The sequence below is a fragment of the Macaca nemestrina genome, chromosome 16, assembly GCF_043159975.1.
Source record: "Macaca nemestrina isolate mMacNem1 chromosome 16, mMacNem.hap1, whole genome shotgun sequence".
Lineage (NCBI taxonomy): Eukaryota > Metazoa > Chordata > Mammalia > Primates > Cercopithecidae > Macaca > Macaca nemestrina.
Genome location: NC_092140.1, coordinates 80655896 through 80680200, shown reverse-complemented (window position 1 = coordinate 80680200; position 24305 = coordinate 80655896). Strand labels below are relative to the sequence as shown.

Sequence of the window (24305 nt, the reverse complement as noted above, 5' to 3'; positions counted from 1 at the left end):
TTATTCCTGACCCCACAATAATAAAAATAATCATCAGAAACAACTACAGACACCTCTCTGCACACAAAGTAGAAAACCTAGAAGAGATGGATAAATTCCCAGACACATACATCCTCCCAAGACTGAACCAGGAAGAAGTTGATTCCCTGAACAGACCAATAATGAGCTCCAAAACTGAATCAGTAGTAAATAGCCCACCAACCAAGAAAAGCCCAGTGCCACACAGATTCACAGCTGAATTCTACCAGATGTACAAAGCAGAGCTTGTACCATTTCTGGTGAAACTATTCCAAAAAATTGAGGAGGAGGAGCTCCTCCCTAACTAATTCAGTGATGCCTGCATCATCCTGATGCCAAAACCTGGCAGAGACACAACAACAACAACAACAACAAAAAACAACAAAACTTCAGGCCAATATTCTTGATGAACACTGATGCAAAAATCTTCAACAAAATACTAGCAAACTGAATCCAGCAGCACATCAAAAAGCTTATCTACTATGATCAAGTAGGCTTTATCCCTGGGATGCAAGATTGGTTCAACATATGCAAATCAATACATGTGATTCATCACACAAACAGAACTAAAAACAAAAACTATATGATTATCTCAATAGATGTAGAAAAGGTTTTTAATAAAATTCAACATCACTACATGTTAAACACTCTCCATAAAGTAGGTATTGAAGAAACAACCTCAAAATAATAAGAGCCACCTATGACAGACTGACAGCCAACATCATACAGAATGGGCAGAAGTTGGAAGCATTCCCCTTAAAAACTGGAACAAGTCAAGGATGTCCTCTGTCTCTCTCTCTTTTTTTGTTTTTGTTTTTGTTTTTTGGTTTTTGAGACAGAGTCTCGCTCTATTGCCCAGGCTGGAGTGCAGTGGTGCGATCTCGGCTCACTGCATTGTCCACCTCCCAGGTTCATGCCATTCTCCTGCCTTAGCCTCCCGAGTAGCTGGGACTACATGCGCCCACCACGACGCCCATCTAAATTTTTTGTAATTTTAGTAGAGACGGGGTTTCACCATGTTAGCCAGGATAGTCTCGATCTGCTGGCCTCGTGATCCACCCGCCTCGGCCTTCCAAAGTGCTGGGATTACAGGCGTGAGCCACTGTACCCAGCCAAGGATGCCCTCTCTCAACACTCCTATTCAACAAAGTATTGGAAATCCTGACCAGGGTAATCAGGCAAGAGAAAGAAAGAAAGAACATCCAAATAGGAAGAGAGGAAGCTAAACTATCCCTATTTGCAAATGGCATGATCCCATATGTAGAAAACCTCGTAGTCTCAGCCCCAAAGCTCCTTAAGCTGATAAACAACTTCAGCAAAATCTCAGACTACAAAATCAATGTGCCAAAATCACAGACATTCTTATACACCAACAACAGTCAAGCTAAGAGCCAAATCAGGAACACAGTCTCATTCACAATTGCCACATAAAGAATAAGATCTTTAGGAATACAGCTAACCAAGGATGTGAATGATCTCTACAAGGAGAACTACGAAACACAAAGTTCAAAGGAATCAGAGATGACACAAGCAAATGGAAAAACATTCCATGCTCATGGATAGGAAGAATCAATATTAATAAAATGGCCATACTGACAAAAGCAATTTATAGATTGAATGGTATTCCTATTAAACTACCAGTGACATTCTTCACAGAACTAGAAAAAACCATTATAAAATTCATATGGAACCAAAAAAGAGCCTGACTAGCCAAGGCAAACCTAAGCAAAAAGAGAAAAGCTAGAGGCATCATGCTACCTGCCTCGAACTATACTAGAGGGCTACAGCATGGTGCTGGTACATAAACAAACACATAAACCAATGGAACTGAATAGAGAACTCAGAAACAAGGCTGCATACCTACAACTATCTGATCTTTGACAAAGCTGACAAAAACAAGCAATGGGGAAAGGATTCCCTATTCAATAAATGGTGCTGGGATAATTGGCTAGCCATATGCAGAAGATCGAAATTGGACCCCTTCCATATACTATATACAAAAATTAACTCAAGATATATTAAAGACTTTAATGTAAAATGCAAAACTATAAAAACCCTGGAGGACAACCTAGGCAATACTATTTAGGGCATAGGAATGAGCAAAGATTTAATGATAAAGACACCAAAGCAATTGCAACAAAAGCAAAAATTGACAGATGGGGTCTAATTAAACTAAAGAGCTTCTGCATTACAACGAAAATTATCAACAGAGTGAACAGACAGCCTACAGAATGGGAGAGAAATTTTGCAAACTATGCATCTGACAAAGGCCTAATATCCAGCATTTATAAGGAACTAAAACAAACAACCCCATTAAAAAGTGGGCAAAGGCCATGAACAGACACTCCAAAAGAAGACATACATGTGACCAACAATCATGAAAAAAGCTCAACATCACTGATCATTAGAGAAATGCAAATCAAAGTCACAATAAGATACCATCTCACATCAGGCAGGATAGCTATTACTAAAACGAAAAAAATAACAGATGCTGTTGAGGTTGTGGAGAAAAAGGAACATTTATACACTCTTGGTGGGAGTGTAAATTAGTTCAACCATTGTGGAAGACAGTGTGACAATTCCTCTAAAACCTAAAAACAGAAATACCATTTGACCCAGCATCCCATTACTGGGTATATACCCAAACCAATATAAATTATTCTATTATAAAGACACATGCGTGTGTTTATGGCAGCACTCTTTGTGATAACAAAGTCATGGAATCAACCTAAATGCACATCAATGATAGACTGGATAAAGAAAATGTGGTACATATACACCATAGAATACTATGCTACCATTTAAAAGAACAAGAGCATGTCTTTTGTGGGAACATGGATGGAGCTGGAGGCCATTATACTTAGCAAACTAACTCAGGGACAGTAAACCAAATATTTCATGTTCTCACTTATAAGTGGGAGCTAAATAATGAGTACACACGGACACATAGAGGGGAACAACATGCACTGGATCCTATTGGAAGGTGGAGGGTGGGAAGAGGGAGAGGGTTGGGAAAAATAACTAATGGGTACTAGGCTTAATACTTGGGTGATTAAATAATCTGTACAAGAAACCCCCATGACACAAGTTTTCCTATATAATAAATCTGCATGTGTATCCCTGAACTTAAAATAAAAGCTAAATTAAAAAAAAAAAAGACCTAGAAAACATATTTAAGGAAATAATGGCTGAGATTTTCCCAAATCTGGAGATAACCAGTAGCACCCAAATACAGGAAATTCAAAGGTCACCAATTAGATTCAATGCAGGAGGAATTTCCCAAGGTACATCATAATCAAATTAGCAAAAATCAAAGAGAAAGAATATTTGCAGCACAAACAATAAAGAAACATATGACATTCAACAGAGCCCCAGTACAGCTTTTAGCAGCTTATTCAGCAGAAACCCTGCAGGCTAGGAGAGAGTGTTGAAGGGGAGGAAAAAAAAAAAAAAAACAACCCTCTTGACTGAGACTACTATACCCATTAAAGTGTCTCTTCAAACACAAAGGAGAGATAAAGACTTTCCCCAAATAACAAAAGCGGAAGGAACTCATGAACACCAAACCTGTCCAAAAAATGCTACAGGGAGTCCTTCCATCTGGGAGAAATAGGCTGTAAGGTGTAACAAGAAAACATTTCAAAATATAAAACTCACTGCTGAAAATAAGAAAATTGAAAACTAGACAAATTCAGAACGTATTAATACTGTAATTGTGGTAAGTAAACCACTTACATCTTAAATATGAAGACTAAAAGACAAAACTATTAAAAACAACAATTGCAACAGCTGGTTAAGAGATAGGCAATATGGAAGGATGTAAATTGAAACATCAAGAAGTCAAAATATGTAGAAGGTGCTATTAAAGTGTGGAGTTTGTTTTTGATGCTTTTCCTTGCGAGCAAAGTTAAGTTGTCATCAGTTTAAAATTACCTATTATATCATGGTTTTTGTAAGCCTCATGGTAACCACAAAGCATAAACCTGTAATAGCACAGAATCCAAACATATTACTAGAGAAAATTACTTAAACACAAAGTCAGGTAGTAAGAGAGGTAAAAAGGAAGAAAGGATTCACACAATAAGCAGAAAACGAATAACAAAATGACAACAGGAAACCCTTACCTATCAATAAAAACCTTGAATATAAGTAAATAAATAAATAATATCAGCCCCAGCTATATGCTGTCTATAAGAAACTCACTTTCTCTATAAAGACACAGGCTGAAAATGAAGGGATGGACAAAGATATTCCACATACACTGAAACCAAAAAAGAGCATGAGCAGCTATACTTATATCAGATAAAGTAAACTTTAAGTCAAGAATGGTAAGACAAGGAGGGCCATCGTATAAAAATCAAGAGGAGAGGCTGGTCTCGAACTCCCGACCTCAGGTGATCCACCCACCTCGGCCTCCCAAAGTACTGGGATAACAGGCGTGAGCCACCACACCCGGTCCTTGGTTATAAGCTTTAAAGAATTTGTTTGCTATTTTGCACATTTCTGCCTTAAGACTGTGTTTCTAGCAACTATTTAAAGTTATAAACTCTTCATTGATAAAGAATAAATCTTATATCACTAAAAGATGAATATGCAATAAGATGTTTTCAGACAAAGAAAAGCTGAATTTGTTTTTCTCAAGCTTATCTCTACTACAAGAAATGTTGGAAAAAAGCCTGAGGAGTTAAAAAAAGAAAAAAATTAGACCAAATAGAAACCTAGTTAATTAAGAAATAATGAATAGCACCACAAGTGGTAAATACATCAGTGAATATAAAGGACCTTTTAAAACAATCTTGAAATCTCTTTAAAAGAATACTGATTATTTAAAATAAATACATTAACCATATATTGTGGGTGTTATAGCTAATATAAAAGTAAAATATTTGACAACAGGAGTACAAAAGTTTGGAAGGGGCTAAATGTATGTATCTATTATAAGGTTCTTTTTTTTTCCTTACCCTTTTCTTTTTTTTTTTTTTTTTTTTTTTTTTTTTTTAAGTTTCACAGAAGAAGTTTATTTGTTTGATTTTATATTTGCAAGCAAGACAATACTTTAAAAATAAAAGTATTTGATCCAGACCCTTGAGAGACAAAATATTTGAAGTTGATTCTAGAAGTGTGGTTTTATAATAAAAAGCTAGATTCTGGCTGAATCAAAGTATGTAAAGTTTACATAATGAACCAAGCAGACGTATGTATGTGGAGTTAACTACAGTTTTCCCTCCCCAAATGCAGAAAAAGACAAAATGAAAAGCAAGGATTTAAGTTTCTGATGGGAACATTTCCAGAGTTTAGACAAAGTAAATACCTAAAAGCTGCCCCAAACAAGTGTGGGGAAATGAGAGAGAAAGCTCACAGGTGGAGATTCCAGAATAGATGTGACCATTATCTGACTTCTTGTGGTATAATCCAGAGGAAAGTAAATCTCCTAGGAAACCTTCACTTCTGGATGTCACTGAATGGTGGTTGTAGCAGCTCAGAATTCCCGCAGCCAGTCCCAAGTGTGAAGGGTTTGAAACGGCAGCAGATTAAAAGGGAACTTGGGGCTGTTGTTAGAAAATATCTAGCCAGCACATTTGCTTGCCTTCTTAACTGAAAGGAACTTTCGGTTCAAGGATGTAATAGTGAACATCAGTAAATGATAACAAAGGTGAGATGAACGTGTGTACCTCAGTGGAGGCCAGTGATGTCTCCTCATATAATATATTTCTCATGTAAATCCACATGAGTTTGTGGAAAACATTTTTATTAAAATCCCTAGCTATAAATATTTGTAAGTCTTAAATTGTAAGAATAATGTTTAAAGTTTCCTTTACATAAAACTACAAAGTAGGTGTAGTATGTGTCACTGAAAAAGCAAAGTGGAAGTTATCTAACTTGTTTATTTATCCTGTAAGCAATTTATCTCCTCTTTCATAAATTTTCACTAACACACACACGCACAGGCACATATATTTGAATGTAGTAGTACTTAGCACATATCTGATTGGGATGGTCTCAGAAGGTATATAACAGATTTATTCATGAATCTCTCTTCTCCTAAATGAGTATTATTCACAGCAAACACCCCAAACCTGAACACTTATAATACACGTTCTGTTATATTTCAACATGCATTCCTTACCCTTTTCTATGGTGCTGATACTGAAAGATTCTTTAATCATGAAGTAGTAGAATATTTTTTGAAGGGTGGTTGTGTTAAGGCACATACTGTGATCTTTAAAGAAGTCACTTTTTTAATAAGACTAAGGAGAATAACAAGAAAGTCATTTAAAAAAAATGATGTTTGAACAAATGGTCTGTTCACAGCAAAGAAGGCAAGAAAAGAATAGAGGAATAAGGCTGAGTGCTGTGGCTTATGCCTGTAATCTCAGTGCTTTGGGAAGTCAAGGCAGGAGGATTCCTTGATGCCAGGTGTTTGAGGACAGCCTAGGCAACATAGCAAGACCCTGTCTCTACAAATTTTCTGTTTAGAAATTAGCCAAGAATGGTGATATGTACCTGTAGTTCTAGCTACTCAGGAGGCTGAGGAAGATCACATGAGCCCAGGAATTTGAGGTTTTAGTGAGCTATGATTGTGCCACTGGACTCCAGGCAGGGTGACTGAGCGAGACCGTGTCTCTAAAGAAAAAGGAGAATAGAGAATAGAAGAACAGAAACAGACCAGACAAACAGAAAAAAGCACCAAAATGGTAAACTTTAGCCTAAACATATTAGTAATTTTGTTAAATGTAAATGGGTTAAACATCACAATAAAAAAATAGAGATCGTCAAACTGGCCAATGAAGTACCACTCAATTATTTGCTATTTACAGGAAGCGTACTTAAATAAAGACACTAATGGTTAAAAAGTAAAACTGGAAAAAGATAACAGTAGGCATTATAAAGCTCTTAGGGCTATATTAGCTGACTAAGTAGAAAATAATACTAAAGAAAAAGAGTATTACCAAGTATAAAGAGAAGTGTGAAAATGTTTAAACGGTCAATTCATCAAGAAGACAGAACAATCTAAATGTGTATAGATATAATAAGAATGCCTCAAAATTCGTCAATCAAAATTTAACAGAACTAAAGTGAGAAGTAGAACAATTCACCATCATAACTGGATATTAGACTTAACATATCTTGATCAAGAATTGATATGTGTAGTAAAAAACAATTCAGTAAAGATATAGAAGATCTGAAATAACTCCAGAAACTAACTTGACCTAATTAACATTTATAGAATGATACATCCAATAGCTGCAGAATAAACATTACTTTTTAGGTACACATAGAACAATTTCAAGATATATGTTGGGCCATAAAACATATCTCAGGAAATTTTAAAAGATTGAAATATTGTAGTTCTCATACCACAACAGAAATAAAATAGAAGTCACAGTAAGATATCTAGAAAAGTACCAAATATTTGTGCTAAATATTAATGTAAATATTAAAAAGCACGAAGTGTTTGGAAATGAAACAACACACTAATTAAAAAATAGGTCAAGAAAGAAAGCACCAAGGAAATCAGAAATGTTTTAAACTGAATGACAATGAAGACAGTACAGAAATTGGCACATTTAACAAGAAGTTTCAGGTAGATGCTGGATTAACAGATAGAAATCAGAGAAATAAAGGTAGAGATATAAAAAGGAGTAAAGAAAATAATTATATATAAAATAGATTCAATTATATTTCAGCACATAGCAATGTTTGCTTGTTAGTGATTGAACTAATTCTGTCACGCATATAATACTACACTTGTCACACACATAAATACTTAGTCTGATATGGTTTGGGTCTGTGTCCTCACCAAGTCTCATGTCAAATGGTAATCTCCAGTGCTGAAGGTGGGGCCTAGTGGGAGGTGATTGGATCATGGGGATGGATTTGCTGTTCTCCTGATAGCAAGCGAGTTCTCATGAGATCTCTTAGTTTTAAAGACCTCCCTGGTCTTCCTGCTGCTATGACCATGTAAGACTGCTTCCCCCTTCACCTTCTGCTATGATTTTAAGTTTCCTGAGGCCTCCCCAGAAGCCAAGCAGATGCTGCCATGCTTTCTCTACAGCCTGGAGAACCATGAGCCAATTAAACCTCTTTTCTTTATAAATTACCCAGTGTCAGATATCTCTTTATAGCAGTGTGAGAACAGCCTAATGCATAGTGTTTCTATTTTGCTTCCATCTTTTACATACCAAAGAAATTATTAACACGACAGACTAAAAAAAAATTAATAGATGACGAGTATAGGCTTGTTAGTATATTGTGTAAAACATTCTCATTCAAATTAAGTGCTGATTTTGTTTTACTCTTGTATAAACTATTTTGTGCCTTGTTCATGATTAACTTCTTATCTCTTGTCACTTTCTTTTAGGGCTTTTTTATACTACATTGTCCAGACTTAACACCTTTAGCTTTCCAGTTGATATATCTTAATTTGTCATTTAATGATCTTCGTTACTTTCCCACAGAAGTGAGTCCATTTTTATTGTTATATACTGATGTAACTTATTGTGTATAATAATTATAATAAAAATAGACATCTTTTAATACCTCGAAGTTACTATAAAGTGCTGTAAATGTATTTTGGATTGCATCTTTTGAATGGCTTATTTTCAGAAGCACAAAATGTACAGTACATCTTTCTTAGGAAGTCCCATGATGTAATCCTCAAACAATATGTTATAATGAGGCTCTCAAATGTGTTCTCATAATTCTATAATGTATATTAAATATTTATTCTTCTAACTCTGAATGTAATCCAAAATAAACCTTATTTATATGCTAATTGGAAGCTTTAAAAGCAAACATGTAGTGTTGTAACAAATTTTAATTACCAAAGGATAAAATATAATATTCTGCTTAATAAAATGTATGAAGGATAATCAGATATGGGATTAGCTAATTTAATATCATTTTAAGTGAATGAATCATTATGAATAATTAGGACAAATTGTGTTTTTAGTGTCTTTAGTCATTGTTTCATTGATTACTGGGTAATTGGTGGTTTTGTGAATTGATTTCCAGAGTATTGTCCTTCAGCGAGTTGATTTTTGGCAAATGTACTTTCTTCCTATTTCAATCATATACTATTGAAAACATATATTTTCCATACTTTCTCTATAATACCATGTTTTTATTTTCAATTGGAGAAATTATTTCTTTTCTAATATGTTACACCAGTTTTGTTAATATGACTGGGAGAAATTGACAAGAATTCCCAAGGAATATAGAGATCTGAGTTCTTCACACTAATTTAACTTTTCTTCTAAGTAGATACAGGTAATATTTGTGTATCTGCCAAAGAAAATTCCATCCACTAAAAAATAAATGTGTGAAGACAAGAGGGCTAGTCACATGTAAGATATGAAGTGCTCATTATTAAAGTGACAGAGATCAACTTGTCATTAAAATGCAGGTCTGTGTTATATAGCTATAGGTAAAATATTCCAATGAAGATGGTACTATCTAGGCTTAGAGGGGCTGTTTTGGGGACAGGCTGATGAGGACCAGTTGTTAGCATGGCATAAAGGCAATGAATAGAAGGCTGGGGACTGAGGTAAGTGGGGTGATTCAAATTATTACCGGTTTCATGGAAAATTCAAGATGGTTGAATCAGGCTGAGTGCAGTGTCCACTAAAATAGTTTAGGATGGGAGAAGGTAGAAGCAGAAATGTTAAATAAAGATTAATATAGCAAACTCTATATACATATACTCGGTCTTCTTCTCTAAGATTCTTAAACAGTCATAAAATCAAATATAATACTAAGTATAATAATGTGTTGTTAGGTCTGTAACATATATGGATATGATATACATGGAAATTATAGACACAAAAGGAAGAAGGAATTGAATATGTATGAAGAACATTTCATATCTCACTGGAATTAAGTTAGTATAAATCTGAAGTAAATTCTGATAAGGTATATATTATAACCTCTAAACAATCACTAAGAAAAGAACTCAAGAGAACATACTAAAAACACTTACTGAAGTCATAAAATGTTACACTAGAACATATTCACTTGATGCAAAAGAAAGTAGTAGGGGAGGAATTAAAAGAACATATGACATATAGAAAGCTAAAAGTGAAATGACAGATATAAATCCAATCATGTCAATAATAACATTAAACGTGAATATATCAAACAATCCCTCAAAAGATACAGATAGACTGTACAAAATTATACAAGTTCTTTTATAGATTCAGTGAGACACTGTCTGCAGGAAACACACTTAAGATTAAAAGAAACACACTTAAGATTGAAGAGGTTGAAGCGAAAAGCATGAGAAAATATATATCATGCAAACAGCAACAATAGAAATGCTGGAGAGACTATACTAATATCAGAAAAAATATATTTTAAAGCAAAAAAAGTTACTAGAAATAAAAAGGGACATTTGTCAATTTATCAGATAATAGAACATTATAAACAAGTGTTTATTTAGTAACAGAACCCCAAAGTATATGAAACAAAAACTAGAAGAATTGGAGGAATAGAAAATTCAACTGTAACAACTGGACACTTCAATATCCCACTTTCAATAATGAATAGAAAAATTAGTCAGAAGAACAAGAGGGAAATAGAATTGAACAACACTATAAACCAATTAGACCTAATAAATCTGTATGGAATGTATTAGAGTCTAACTCAAACCAACAGCAGCAGAATACACAATTCTCAAGTTCATATAGAACATTTTCCAGGATAAATCGTATATTAGGCTACAAAATAAGTCTCAATAAATTTAAAAGGATTGAAAAATCACAAAAGTCTACTTTTGGCTACAGTGGAATTAAATTATAAACCAAAAACTGAAAGAAATTTGGAAATTCACAAATATATGGAAATTAAGCAACATACTCCTAAATAACCAGTGGGTCAAATAATAAGTTATAAGTGAAATTAGAAAATATTTTTAGATAAATAAAAATGAAAGCACAACATACCAAAATTTCCGAGCTGCATTACAGAGTACTCAGAGGGAAATTTATAGCTGTAAATGTAAATCTTTTAAAAAAGAAGAAATATCTCAAACTAACTTTTCATGTAAAGCCACTAGAAAAAAAGAGCAAACTAAACCTAAACAAAGAATAAGCAAGGAGATAGTAAATATTAGTATAGAAATTAGTGAAATAGAAGATAGAAAAATAGAGAAAATTTTAAAACGGAAGTTATTACTTTAAAAAAATCAACAAAATTGACAAACCTTATGTAGACTCACAAGAGAAAAAGACAGAAGACTGATGTTACTAAAGACAAGGATGAAAGAAGAAACATCACTACTGACCTTATAGAAATTAAAAAAATTTAAAGAAAACACTATAAATAACTGTATACCAACTAATTAAATAACTTATGTGAAATGAACACATTCCTACAAAGGCACAAGAAGGGACTTTAGAAAATATGAATGACTCCATTATCCTAAAAATTGTATAGAAATGCAAAGGATTACAAAGAGTCAAAATAATTTTGAAGAGAAAGGCAAACATGGAGACTGATGCTTCCTGATTACAAGAATGAACCTGCTCTACTCCACCAATTTTGGACCTTTATGATGATAACAAGGTTGAATTTAATGTTAAACAGAACTAATATAAGACCTTATTAATATTCACCAGAGAGAAATATACTAATCAATGTATATAATGTATATACTACCATTATATACAATGTATATAATGTATATACTACATTTATATAAAATGTATATACTAATCAATGTATATAAAGATCATAGATTTAGTTATTTATTTGTTTTTCTTTTTAAAATTTGTATCCATTTAAGAGGAAAATATAGATTTAAATGGTTTATTCTATTTTTAAAACTTCACATGAAAAATCAGTGTATATGAAATTACTGTGATATCAAAAATAATCTGGCTATGACATCTGATACTTCTCTGATGACTAAGGTTAATTCCACCTATCTTCCTGGTTCTGCAGATATCTCCTTCCTCCCTCATTATTCCGTGATTGCCTCATATGAAACCGTGAGCTTGATCAGAAAGGGTGACTTTCACACTTAGAAAAGGATCATTCTTGAGTCAAAGTTGTATGAGTACAGTGGTTGCACTATTTCACCATATCATACATATTAATGCTGGTCACTTGTTTTGAAGGTTGACCGAGGGTGTTTACTGAGTTACGTGATATAGCCAATTAATGTTGCTATAATGATTCTACATTAGTTCAGAGAGTTTATAAAAGGTAACAAATAATAATTTGCATACTTTATTATTCTGCTCATGTTTGTTTCTCTTTTCTGTTCCCCAGATATTGTGTCTTAAAAATTTACAAATACTGAAATTGAGAAATAATCCTATCAAAGAAATTCCTTCTGAAATTCAACAACTTGAGTTCCTTAGAATTTTCACCATTGCTTTTAATTTAATTACTGTTCTTCCAACCGGGTAAGGTTGATAGTCTGAGATTATAAACACAGAAAATAATTTATAATTTTGAAAAAGATCAATTTCCCCTTTGAAAGCAGCTAACAACTTCTATTTAGTAATTTGTATTCTATTCTAATTAGCTAATACGCTTCTTCTTATGGTGTTAAAAACAATCCTACTAGCTACATACAGAGCAATTAATATGGGTCTAGTGACTATACATCTAGAAATATGTTATCTGAGTATGGGTTAAATTAACAGGAATTATCTAAAGCAGTTCAGGTGAGAGCCTTGCATCTATCTCTTGACAGCCTTTTTTTGGATATGGAAAGAGCACTGAATTTGGAATGAATGTACAATTTGTTAGATCATTAATTACAAACAAAACTGAATGAACATCTTTATAAATGAATTTGGATGCAATTCCTTAGTTACCACAAATAAAACTCTTATTTTGCAAAGTATTATTCAACTATTTATGAGTCCCTCTCTCTTTGTGCTTAGAGATTCAATTTGTTAAATTCTAATTGGAATAAGTATCTTGTTTGACATTTGGTTAAGGTTTTGGTTTAAAACTTTCATTAGGAGTTAAATAATTACTAGTCCATACGTGGGAAGAAATCCATCTCTTTTATGTCCAAATATCAGCATTCCTATGGAGTTGAAAGGGTCTTAGATATCATATAAGCCAATCTCCTTAGTTTATAGATTAGGAAATTGAGGCCAAGAATGATTAAATTACTTTCTCCAGATCGAATATATAATTACCATCAACTTTAAAGTCAAATATTTTTAGATATTGCACTGATACACTTTGAATGTTATACTTTCATTCTTGTAATTAATTCAGCAGATATTCATGAAGCATCTATTTTAATATCGTGTGCTCCTAGGAGCTCACCACCTAAAAGGAAGGCAGATAATTGAATACAACTGAGTAAAGTAAAATAATGGAGATGTACACAGTAAAATGTATGAGTTATGTGTAACCCATTCCAAAGGGTGAGAGATGGTTCCCTGGAAGATGTGGTATTTGATCCAAAGATGACTGAGTGTGAATTAGGTGGATTAAACAGGAGAGACAACAAAGGATAGTTGGGCCAATAATAGGGTGGATATTTCTTCAACGAAAAGTTACAACATATATGAAAAGAAGCAGCATATATAACATGAGATGGGAAATACAAGCAGTTTGCTGTTTTTGAAGCTTAGAGGGCAATGCCAAGTGGTAATAAATGGTACAGATTATCTGGGAAGCCTTGTGAACTAAGGTAAAGAATTTATGCTGTATGCAGTGAGAAACCTTTACAGGTTTTCCATAGGTGTGTGGTAGAGTCAAACTTACATTTTAGGTTATTCTAGTGGCAGTGTGGAGGATGGATGTGAGAGGATAAACAGAATTAAAGGTGATCAGTTGGAAAGCCATTGCAGTAGTTCAAGCAAGAGATGAAGAGAACTTGGACCAAGGCAATGGTAGTGAGCATGGAGAAGGAGGAACAAATTGTTATGAAATTGAAGTAAAACCTGTAATACCTAGAATTGAGACACAGAGGCTATAAGGAACAGAAGAATCAAAGTAAAAAAAAAAAAAAAAATCAATTCAAGGTAACACCCAGATTTCTAGTTAGAGTGAAACAATTCAATCATGTAAAATATATTTATTGAGTATGTATTAAATACTGGGCTCTGTCCTAAGCATTGGGTTTAGATTGTTAAAAGAAAGGGGCATGATCTTTTCCCTCACAGGGTTTAGAATCCAGAGAAGGATACAGGAACTTTAATAAATGCCATAATAAATATATGAATATATAAATATAAAACATTCTAAGGGCTTTGACTGAAAAGAACAATATGATGTCAGGAGAAAAAAAATTGAGTCACTAAGAAAGGCGTATCTGAGGAAATGACATTTAAGCAGAAGTTTATGAATCCAGGCCAAGAATAGGAAAAAGAATATTCATGCAGTGGGAATAACATGTGAGGTAGAAAGGCTTGGACTCCACAAAGGCTGACAGGAAGCCAGCACGGCTTAGAGTAAAACTCAGGTGAGGTTTAGGAGTTGGATGGGGACTATATCCCATGAAGCTTTGAGGGTCAGGTGAGACATTTATAATTTATTTAAAGTGCATTGAGAAGCCATTGGTTGTTTTTAAGCACAAGAGTGACAAGGCTGAGGAGGTTTGAATGAAGAAAAATAATGAGTTTTGTTTTAGATTAACATATTGGTTTTAGATTTCTGTTTTCCATCACAAATCTAGACTTAGACATATTAACCTCACAGGAGAGTTTTGTGCTGGAGATATATCTGGAGAAATGTCTGTGTTTCAAAGACAGATAAAGAAGAAATTATAGGCCGGGCGCGGTGGCTCAAGCCTGTAATCCCAGCACTTTGGGAGGCCGAGACGGGCGGATCACGAGGTCAGGAGATCGAGACCATCCTGGCTAACACGGTGAAACCCCATCTCTATTAAGAAATACAAAAAACTAGCCGGGCGAGGTGGCGGGCGCCTGTAGTCCCAGCTACTCGGGAGGCTGAGGCAGGAGAATGGCGTAAACCCGGGAGGCGGAGCTTGCAGTGAGCTGAGATCCGGCCACTGCACTCCAGCCTGGGTGAGGCGGACCTTGCAGTGAGCTGAGATCCGGCCACTGCACTCCAGCCTGGGTGACAGAGCGAGACTCCGTCTCAAAAAAAAAAAAAAAAAAAAGAAGAAATTATAAAAGACTGAGGAAAAGCCTCAAATTGCATAAAGAGAACCAAGTGTATCATGGAAGTCAGGGAAGTGGATTATTTTGAAAAAGAAGGATGACCAACAGTATCAAATACAATAGAGAAGCTCAGTAAGAGTAAAGGTGAGAACAGTTTTAGTGGAATGATGGCAATAAAAGCCAGCTTGCAGTGGGTTGTGATGGAATGGGAAGAGAGAAATTGGTAATAGTGTAGACCATTCTTTGTAGAACTTTAGAGGCAATGTGAGAAAAGCAATTAGATAAAAGCTATAGAGAATGTGAGATCTTAGAAACATTTTTGTTGTTAGATTTTTAAAGACTCAGGCATATTTACAGGATGTTGGAAAGAAACCAATAGGGAATAGATGGAAGATGTGGAAGGATGATAGATGATGCAGAATTTCACAGGAGATGGGAGGGGAAGAAGTCATCAGCTCAGGTGGAGATTCTGGTCTTGAACAGGAGGAGTAACCCTTATCTTCTAAAACTGGAGGTAGGTCCTAAAAATGAACATGTAAAATATATAGTTATAGGGGTAAGAAAACAGGAAATTCATTTAGTCAGCAAAGATTTATTTAGCTCCTATAATGCATCAGTTGAGAGAGATTACTATGAAATAACTTCAGATAATCTTCGAGAGCAAGAAGAATAATGATTGAAAAGAAATTTTAAAGAAAATTGTGATGATTTAGTATTGATATTGAGAGGAATGGAAAAGAACAGAGCACAGAAAAGTGAATGTTTGAGAGATGATGCTGTGGGCTTAGCTGAGACGGTTCTGGAAAATTCTAAAAGTCGATTGATACAACAAATGATTTTTTGAGTCTGACATCTTTCACTCAACATAAATTTTGGGGATTCACCCATGTTGTATATATCAGTATTCCATTCCTTTTTAATGATGACCTCATGTCACATGGCCTCAGCCATTTCAGCAAAGTCAAAAATAGAAATGGGATTAACTGGGAATGAAATCTGTGGACAAGTCTTTTGTCTTATGGAATGATACCCATGAAATACATGGGAACCCCAACAGGTTCTCGAAGATTTTATACTAATAGAAATGTTGCCAGAGTGTATTAAGGACAAAGACAGTATGAAATGAAAAAACGCTGTCAGATCTCCAAAATTCCATGGTCAGGAAACAGCTGAATATGTGTGCCAACTTTCATGAAAAAGGGAGGATGATTCAGAGGGTGGTGCCAGGAACCGGGGAGGATGAAGCCAGGAGCACAGAAGGTGGAGCTGTGATTCCAAAAGACAGAGCCAGGAGCCAGGAGGGCAGAAACTGGAAAGTAGGCGGCAGAGCTGGGAGCTACTGCTCATTATTCCCAGGCCTGGAAACCAAATGAAGTTTACTCAGTCCTATTTCAGAATTGCTTGGGATTGGTAATTCCTGTTTACCTTTCATTTTCTCCCTTTTGGACCAGAATATCTATAACTTATCCTATGCCTGTCTCACAGATGTATTTTGAGAGCAGATAACTTGTTTCTTTAATATCATAGATCCACAAATGGAGAAAAGTTGTACTTCTGGATGGGTTATATCTGGAGCCTCACCTACACCTATGAGATATGGGACTTCGGAGATTTAGATGAGATGTTGAACTTTGAGTTGATGCTGTAAAGGGTTAAGACCTTTCAGGAGATTGAGATAAGTGAATGCATTTTGCATGTGGGATAGATGTGAATCTTTAGGGATGAACTGTGATAGGCAGAATAATGGTCCCCAGAGATGTTTGTATTCTACCAGAACCTGTGAATATGTTATATTACAGGGCAAAGGGAAATTAAGTTTGGAGATGAAATTAAGGGTTCTAATCAGCTGATCTTGAAGTAGGGAGATTATTCTGGATTAGTTGAGTGGTCCCAGTCAAATCACATGAGCTCTTAAAAATGGAAGGGGGATGCAGGAGCATTTGTCAGATACCACCTGAGGACTTGGCTTGCTTTTGTTGGTTTTGAAGATGGAGGAAGGGAGCCATGAGTCAAGGAATGAGGCAGCTTGAAAACCTGGGAATGGCCTTCAGCATACGGCCAACAAGAAAACAAGGGCCTCAGTTCTACAGCCGGAAAGAACTGAATTCTGCCAATAGCCTGCATGAGTAAGGAAACAGATTTTTCTAGAGCCTCCAGATAGGAATGCAGTCCTACTGATGCCTTAATGTTAGTAGGGTGAGACCTGTGCAGACTTCTGACCTATATAATTAACAAATCTGTGTTGTTGTACACCACTGTTTGTGTTGCAATTTGTTATGGCAGTAACAGCTAAACTAAAACTAAAACTAAACCAGTCAAAGATTTCAACTCTTGTGGGGAGTTGAAACTCTTGTTTATTTTGGTGGCTAAGTATTGTATTTAAAAGATTGTCTTTTTAATTCTTTTCATTATTAGTCTTTTTCTTATAGTTTCCGTATGTTAAAATATGCATACATATTTTTTCCCAGATTTATTATTTTGGTAACTTCTCAAAGTTTTACTAAAAGTATAATGGAGTACTTTCACTGTTATCTTTGCATTCCTAACAAGATCTTGCTAAGTTTCATGAGACTCAAAGTGATAGAGTAGAAAAAGCAAGATACTTACAGAGGCAAGCTCTGCCCTTTATGTGCTATAGACTCTGGCAAGCCACTGACCTACTCTTTTTTTTTTTCTTTTTCTTTTTTTTTTTTTTGAGACAGAGTCTTGCTCTTGTTGCCCAGGCTGGAGTGCAATGGCAGGATCTTGGCTCACCACAACCTCTGCCTCCCAGGTTCAAGCAATTCTTCTGCTTCAGCCTCCTGAGTAGCTGGGATTACAGGCATGGCCACCATGCCTGGCTAATTTTTTGTATTTTTAGTCGAGACTGGGTTTCACCATATTGGCCAGGATGGTCTCGAACTCCTGACCTCGTGATCCGCCCACCTCGGCCTCCCACAGTGCTGGGATTACAGGCGTGAGCCCCTGTGCCAGACCCTGACTTACTCTTAACTTCAGTTTCCATCTGAAAGTTTAGAAAACTAACACTTGTTGGCCGGGCGCGGTGGCTCAAGCCTGTAATCCCAGCACTTTGGGAGGCCGAGACGGGCGGATCACAAGGTCAGGAGATCGAGACCATCCTGGCTAACACGGTGAAACCCCGTCTCTACTAAAAAATACAAAAACCTAGCCGGGCGAGGTGGCGGGCGTCTGTAGTCCCAGCTACTGGGGAGGCTGAGGCAGGAGAATGGCGTGAACCCGGGAGGCGGAGCTTGCAGTGAGCTGAGATCCGGCCACTGCACTCCAGTCTGCTGGGCAACAAAGCGAGACTCTGTCTCAACAACAACAACCAAAAAAAAAAAAAAAAAAGAAAAGAAAACTAACACTTGTCTTCAAGGATGTTACAAAAATTAGGTAAGAAAATCTTGTAAATTGGCTGGGCGTGGTGGCTCACCATGTAATCCCAGCACTTTGGGAGGCCAGGGTGGGCGAATCACGAGGTCAGAAGATCAAGACCATCCTGGCCAACATGGTGAAACCCCATCTCTACTAAAAATACAAAAATTAACCGGGCATGGTGGCACGTGCCTGTCATCCCAGCTACTCAGGAGGCTGAGGCAGGAGAATCGCTTGAACCAGGGGAGGTGGAGGTTGCAGTGAACTGAGATCACGCAGCTGCACTCCAGCCCGGCGACAGAGTGAGATCCGTCTCAAAAAAAAAAAAAAAAAAAAAAAAAAATCTCGTAAATTATTTTTAAAATCCTTCAATTATTTTCACAGATTTGTCTCTTTTCCTTTATTTCTAAAATAAAATAAAAGGTGCAATATTTTTGAAATTATGTAACGATTGTTTCAATGTAGGGCAAATTAGAAGTTAATAAAGAAAAAAAAATTCTATTTGAGTAAAGCACACATGTACTGAGGCCTACATTTTTGTTCCTAAGGTTTTGCTTTGAGCTGCTTAGGGCATACTGTGTGACGCAGCATGGAGGCAGGAAAGCTCAGCTTCCGCGGAAGAACAGGGGCCTCCTATTGGGGGCGGGTGGATCGACACGCCCATGTTATGCTTGGAACTTTATTACTATAAAAAGCTCTTTGATTTGTCTTTTCAACTCTCTTATAAAATGAAGCTAATGAATCACTTCAAAAATCCAAATTTTTTTTTCTCTTCCCAAAGCTTTTGTAGAAAAGATAAAAGATAAAAAAGGGAGAAAAAGGGAGGTGGGGTGAAGAAAAGTAAAGGACAGAGACAGGTTTTAGACTCATGCCCTGAGGTTATGCAGAAACAACTGTGGCAAAGGTTAAAACAAAAAGTCTTTATCTTTTCCTCAGTGGATAGCAGGAGAAAAATGACATAGAAAATAGCTACTTCGGCCGGGCGCGGTGGCTCAAGCCTGTAATCCCAGCACTTTGGGAGGCCGAGACGGGCGGATCACGAGGTCAGGAGATCGAGACCATCCTGGCTAACACGATGAAACCCCGTCTCTACTAAAAAATACAAAAAACTAGCCGGGCGCGGTGGCGGGCGCCTGTAGTCCCAGCTACTCGGGAGGCTGAGGCAGGAGAATGGCGTAAACCCGGGAGGCGGAGCTTGCAGTGAGCTGAGATCCAGCCACTGCACTCCAGCCTGGGCGACAGAGCGAGACTCCGTCTCAAAAAAAAAAAAAAAAAAGAAAATAGCTACTTCAACTAAGGGAGTCAAATCTTTGCCTTACTTGTTTGACTCAATTTGCTTTAATTGGCAGGTACGTTCTTTGGGAAAGAGAAACTACTTGGAACAAAAAGAACCTAACAGCCTACTTGAAAGCCCTGTCTTAAGAGCAGATTCTGAAATTGTACACGTTTATTTCCCCATATTGTTATTTATTAAAGAAGGGGATTAAATTGCCTTGCCTCCACATATCTGATGAAAAGGGATAGCTACATTTTATTTCATACCAAATTGGATAAATTGCTTAACCTCTTACAGCTTCCATTTTTTTTAATCTGTAAAAAACAACAATCCTATATTGGTATGGTAAAAGATCATTCTAAATTGCCATATAGTAGGCTTTTAATAAATACTTATATCAGTGTGGTGGTCATTGCTGATAATACATGAAATTATTAATGCTAGTCTAATCTTGCAAGCTAACAGAAGGGCTCTAGTTTAAGCAGCTCATTGGCCAATAATATGCTACTAAATAAAGCAATGAAATAAATGTAAAAAATTTTACATACCCTAAAAAATGTGATAGATTTGGTACTGGTGGGGCATAGAGTATCAGACCAAACTGAGGGTGTCGTAACAGATTTTCTCTGTAAAAACCATATATAAATGACATAAACTTCAACTCTAGAACCTATTCAGCTTCCTCAGTGCTGCCTACACCTGTTACATCTCACAGTCAGCAGGAATATGTCATCCATAGTGAAAGCCTGGAACCAAACTAGGTTGCCAGAGCCAAAGAAATACGGGAAGATGGAATGACTCCAGAAACTGCCTGAGGCAAGAAAATGATATGATATTGAATTGAAAGACAGAGCAAATGGTATTAACATTTTCTTTACCGAGATGATAAGAAGTCAGAGATGAACATTGAATTGAAAAGGCATTTCTTTTGTTTTCCTAGTCAATCTCATTAACTTCTCAGAGCAAATTATTTTAAATTAACTGGGGTCACCATTCCTTTCATTCAGTTATGATTTACTCAGCACTTACCATGTACTAGACGCTGTGTAAGGCATTGGATATATAGAAATATAAAATTGAATCCGTGTCCTCTGGAAGCTCATAATTTTAGGAGGCAGACATTTATTGCACAATGTGATGGGTACTATGAGAGGGTAAGCAGAGAAGCACAGAAGAGGCGTCTCACCCAGTCTGAAGGATTTGGGAAGAGTTTGTTGGATGATATCTGAGCCAAGACAAAAAATGAAAAGACAATGATCAAAGAGTCAAGCTTGGGGAAATTTTACGTGTTATTTAGAGATATGTAATAACTGGTTAATTCAGGGAATTTTAGCAAATAAATGCTGGACCACAGAGGAATATGGGAGACAAGTAGCCTGGGACCAGATCATGAGGACCTTATATGCCATGTTAAGATAGTAAGAAGTTAGTGAAAAATTCTGCTCATGATGCCTTAAAAATCATACAAATAACTTTTCACCTTTTATTTATATGGAAAACAAGAAAGTCTTTGAGAACAGCACATACAAAGAAGGGGGTGTTTACTAGGGGTTATGATGACTACGATACTGAGGCCTTGAATTCCAGTCTTCAAGAAGCAATTCCCACTTCCATCCCCTAGGAGTCACGGCTTGTGACAGCGCAACTATGTTTTTACAGACTGTTTGTATTCTTTGGTTCTCACCTTTAAGTACCTGTCTTGATGGAAAGAAAGATCAGAGGTATTTTACTAGAAAAATCTTAATGCAATTGTAGTGGGTTGACTAGCATCTCTCAGAAATTCATGTCCATATAGAACCTTAGAATGTGACCCTGTTTGGAGATAGGGTCTTTGCCGATGCAGTTAGTTAATATAAGGTCATACTTATACTAACTTGGTTAAGGGTGGGTCCCAAATTCGATGGCTATTGTCTCTATAAGAAAGTCATGTGAAGACAAAGACAGAGGTTGGAATTATGCTGCCACAAGCCATGGAATGCCAAAGGTCGCAGGCAACCACTGGGAGCTGGGGGAGAAGCAAGGGACAGTTTCTCCCTCAGAGCCTCCGAAGGGAACCAGCCCTGCTGACACCTTCATTTTGGACTTCTGGCCCCCTGAACTGTGAGAAAATACATTTCTGTTACTTTAAGCCACCCAGATGATGGTAATTTGTTATGTCATCTCTAGGAAACTAATGCGACAAGCAAAAAAAAAGTAAGTGATAATGAAAACTTCTCAGGTGACTTTTTCTAAATAGGGCCTTGTCCACTCCAAAAATCTCAAACTGGTCTTAATGGATAGATGAGTAATTCTTAGGAATTTTCACAGTAATTACACCATCTATAATGAAAAGAAGTTGATATAAATTTCAAGATCTTAGAAATCTGGTTTCTATATTCCTGCCTACTTACTCAAGTACTTACTTATTTCCAGTGATGATACATAATCATTTCTACAATTAATTTTTCCTTTCTATTTAAGGTTATTTTCCTTGTCTTATCTTGAAGAACTTGATGTTTCCTATAATGAACTTACTTTTATTCCAAATGAAATTCAGAAACTCAGGTATTTTGGAAGTACATAGAAAGTTATATGCCCCTTAATTATATATTTAATAATGATTGTGATGGAGAAAATTGAGTCCTTTCATTTATTTAATAGCCATAAAATGTAATCTGTGAAGTACAAAGTTTACCAAACATGTAATTTGAATGATTGGTGTACAGTATTTTTAAGACATAACATTTTCAGGATTTAAAGAACAGTACAGATGACTACTTAACAGAATGGATAAGCTACTTATGTCCATTTGTCTCTTTGTGTACCTGTGACTCTTACTATGTTTCATTTATTTTTTGTAAGGAAATACATGTATGCAAAATGCTAATAATACAAAATATAATTTTTGTGCAAAGCTTCAATTCTAACATTAATAAAACTCTGAAGTTTACCTATGTCCTTATAGGTCAGTATCATACTGTTTTGATTGTGACTTCAGAATAATTTTTAATAACTAGTAGGGAGATTATTTTTCAATAATAGTCTCTTAACTGTTCTCTTTAGAACATAATCCTTATGATCATTTTGTGTAATGTCTAGCACATCCAGCAACACACATAATCACAAAGTTAGAATTTTAATTGCAATTGCATAGAGTTTACTCATAAATTTGGGAGTATATTTTTGATGATAAATTTTTCCACTCTAAAACATTTTTTTCATTTTTTCAGATCTCATTTTATGTTCTTCATAAGAATTTATGAGTCACTTCATATTTTTCCTAATAACCTTTTCTAAGTGTTTTATAATTGTGATTGTTACTATGAATGTAATGTAATATTTCTCTTATTTCCACTTGTTTCTATTTTCAGCACAGAATAGAGAAAAGCTATGTACTTCTTTATATTAACTTAAAACTAATGTATGTAACCAAGTTCTCCTGTTAGTTCTTCTGATTTAGTTTTACTGCATTTTATTTTGTTTCCTAGGAACGTAATCTTCCATTTAGCAGAATGAGATAATTTTACCTCTGCTTTTAAAATATTTAAATCAATTATTTAATTTCCTATGTGAGAATCTCTATATTTTAGTAGGAGAATTCAGCCTGTTCATATTTATTATGACCAACATATTTAATTTTTTGCTTTTCATTTTACTTTGTACTTAGTATTTATTTACTTTCCCCCTTTCCTACCTAGTTTTTTAGGATGCTGTTTATTCTCTTTTTAAATTTTTGAATTTATTTTATTTTTAATTTTTAGAGACAGGATCTCACTCTGTCGCCCAGGCTGGAGTGCAGTGGCACGATCATAGCTCACTATGGCCTTGAACTCCTGGACTCCCACAATTCTCCTGCCTGAGCCTCCTGAATAGCTGGGACTACAGGTGTACACCACAATGCCTCGCTGATTTTTTTATATTTTGTAGAGATGGTGGTCTCACTACGTTGCCCAGTCTGGTCTCAAGCTACTGGCCTCAAGTGATCCTACCACCTCTTTTTTTCTTTTTTTTTTTTTTTTTTTTTTGAGGCGGAGTCTGTCTCTCTTGCCTAGGCTGGAGTGCAGTGGCCAGATCTCAGCTCACTGCAAGCTCCGCCTCCTGGGTTCACGCCATTCTCCTGCCTCAGCCCCCCGAGTACCTGGGACTACAGGCGCCCGTCACCTCGCCCAGCTAGTTTTTTTTTTATTTTTTAGTAGAGACGGGGTTTCACTGTGTTAGCCAGGATAGTCTCGATCTCCTGACCTCGTGATCCGCCCGTCTCGGCCTCCCAAAGTGCTGGGATTACAGGCTTGAGCCACCGGGCCCGGCCCTTTTTTTCTATCTTATTAATTTTGGCATTCTATTGTACTTCCCTAATCTGTTAGTGGCGATCTTTCCTTTTCCCAAACTCATAATCAAACACATTTTCTTTAATGTTTTATAAAGGCAAAATAAAAACTACTTCCCCCACCATGATGGTCTATCTCCCCACTGCTGCCTTCTTCTGCTGTTCGTTGAGACCTTTAGAACACTGTTATTTTCCTGCTTTCTTTCCAAACTCATCTTCCCCTTATCCAACTCTA

General features: G+C 36.0%; 1 protein-coding gene across 10 annotated transcripts in view; it reads left to right on the top strand.

The window, feature by feature from the left end:
• LOC105490672 (leucine rich repeat containing 63) overlaps nt 1–24305 on the top strand; it is a 77848-nt gene that overhangs the window by 38987 nt on the left and 14556 nt on the right. For 9 of the 10 annotated variants that reach the window (XM_071081342.1, XM_011756536.2, XM_011756534.2 and 6 more), the window contains 3 exons: nt 8381–8479; nt 12289–12425; nt 22225–22308. In XM_071081342.1, coding sequence (XP_070937443.1) covers nt 8381–8479; nt 12289–12425; nt 22225–22308 — 320 coding nt within the window. The remainder of the gene's footprint in view (nt 1–8380; nt 8480–12288; nt 12426–22224; nt 22309–24305) is intronic. The other variant, XM_071081344.1, reaches the window with a different exon arrangement.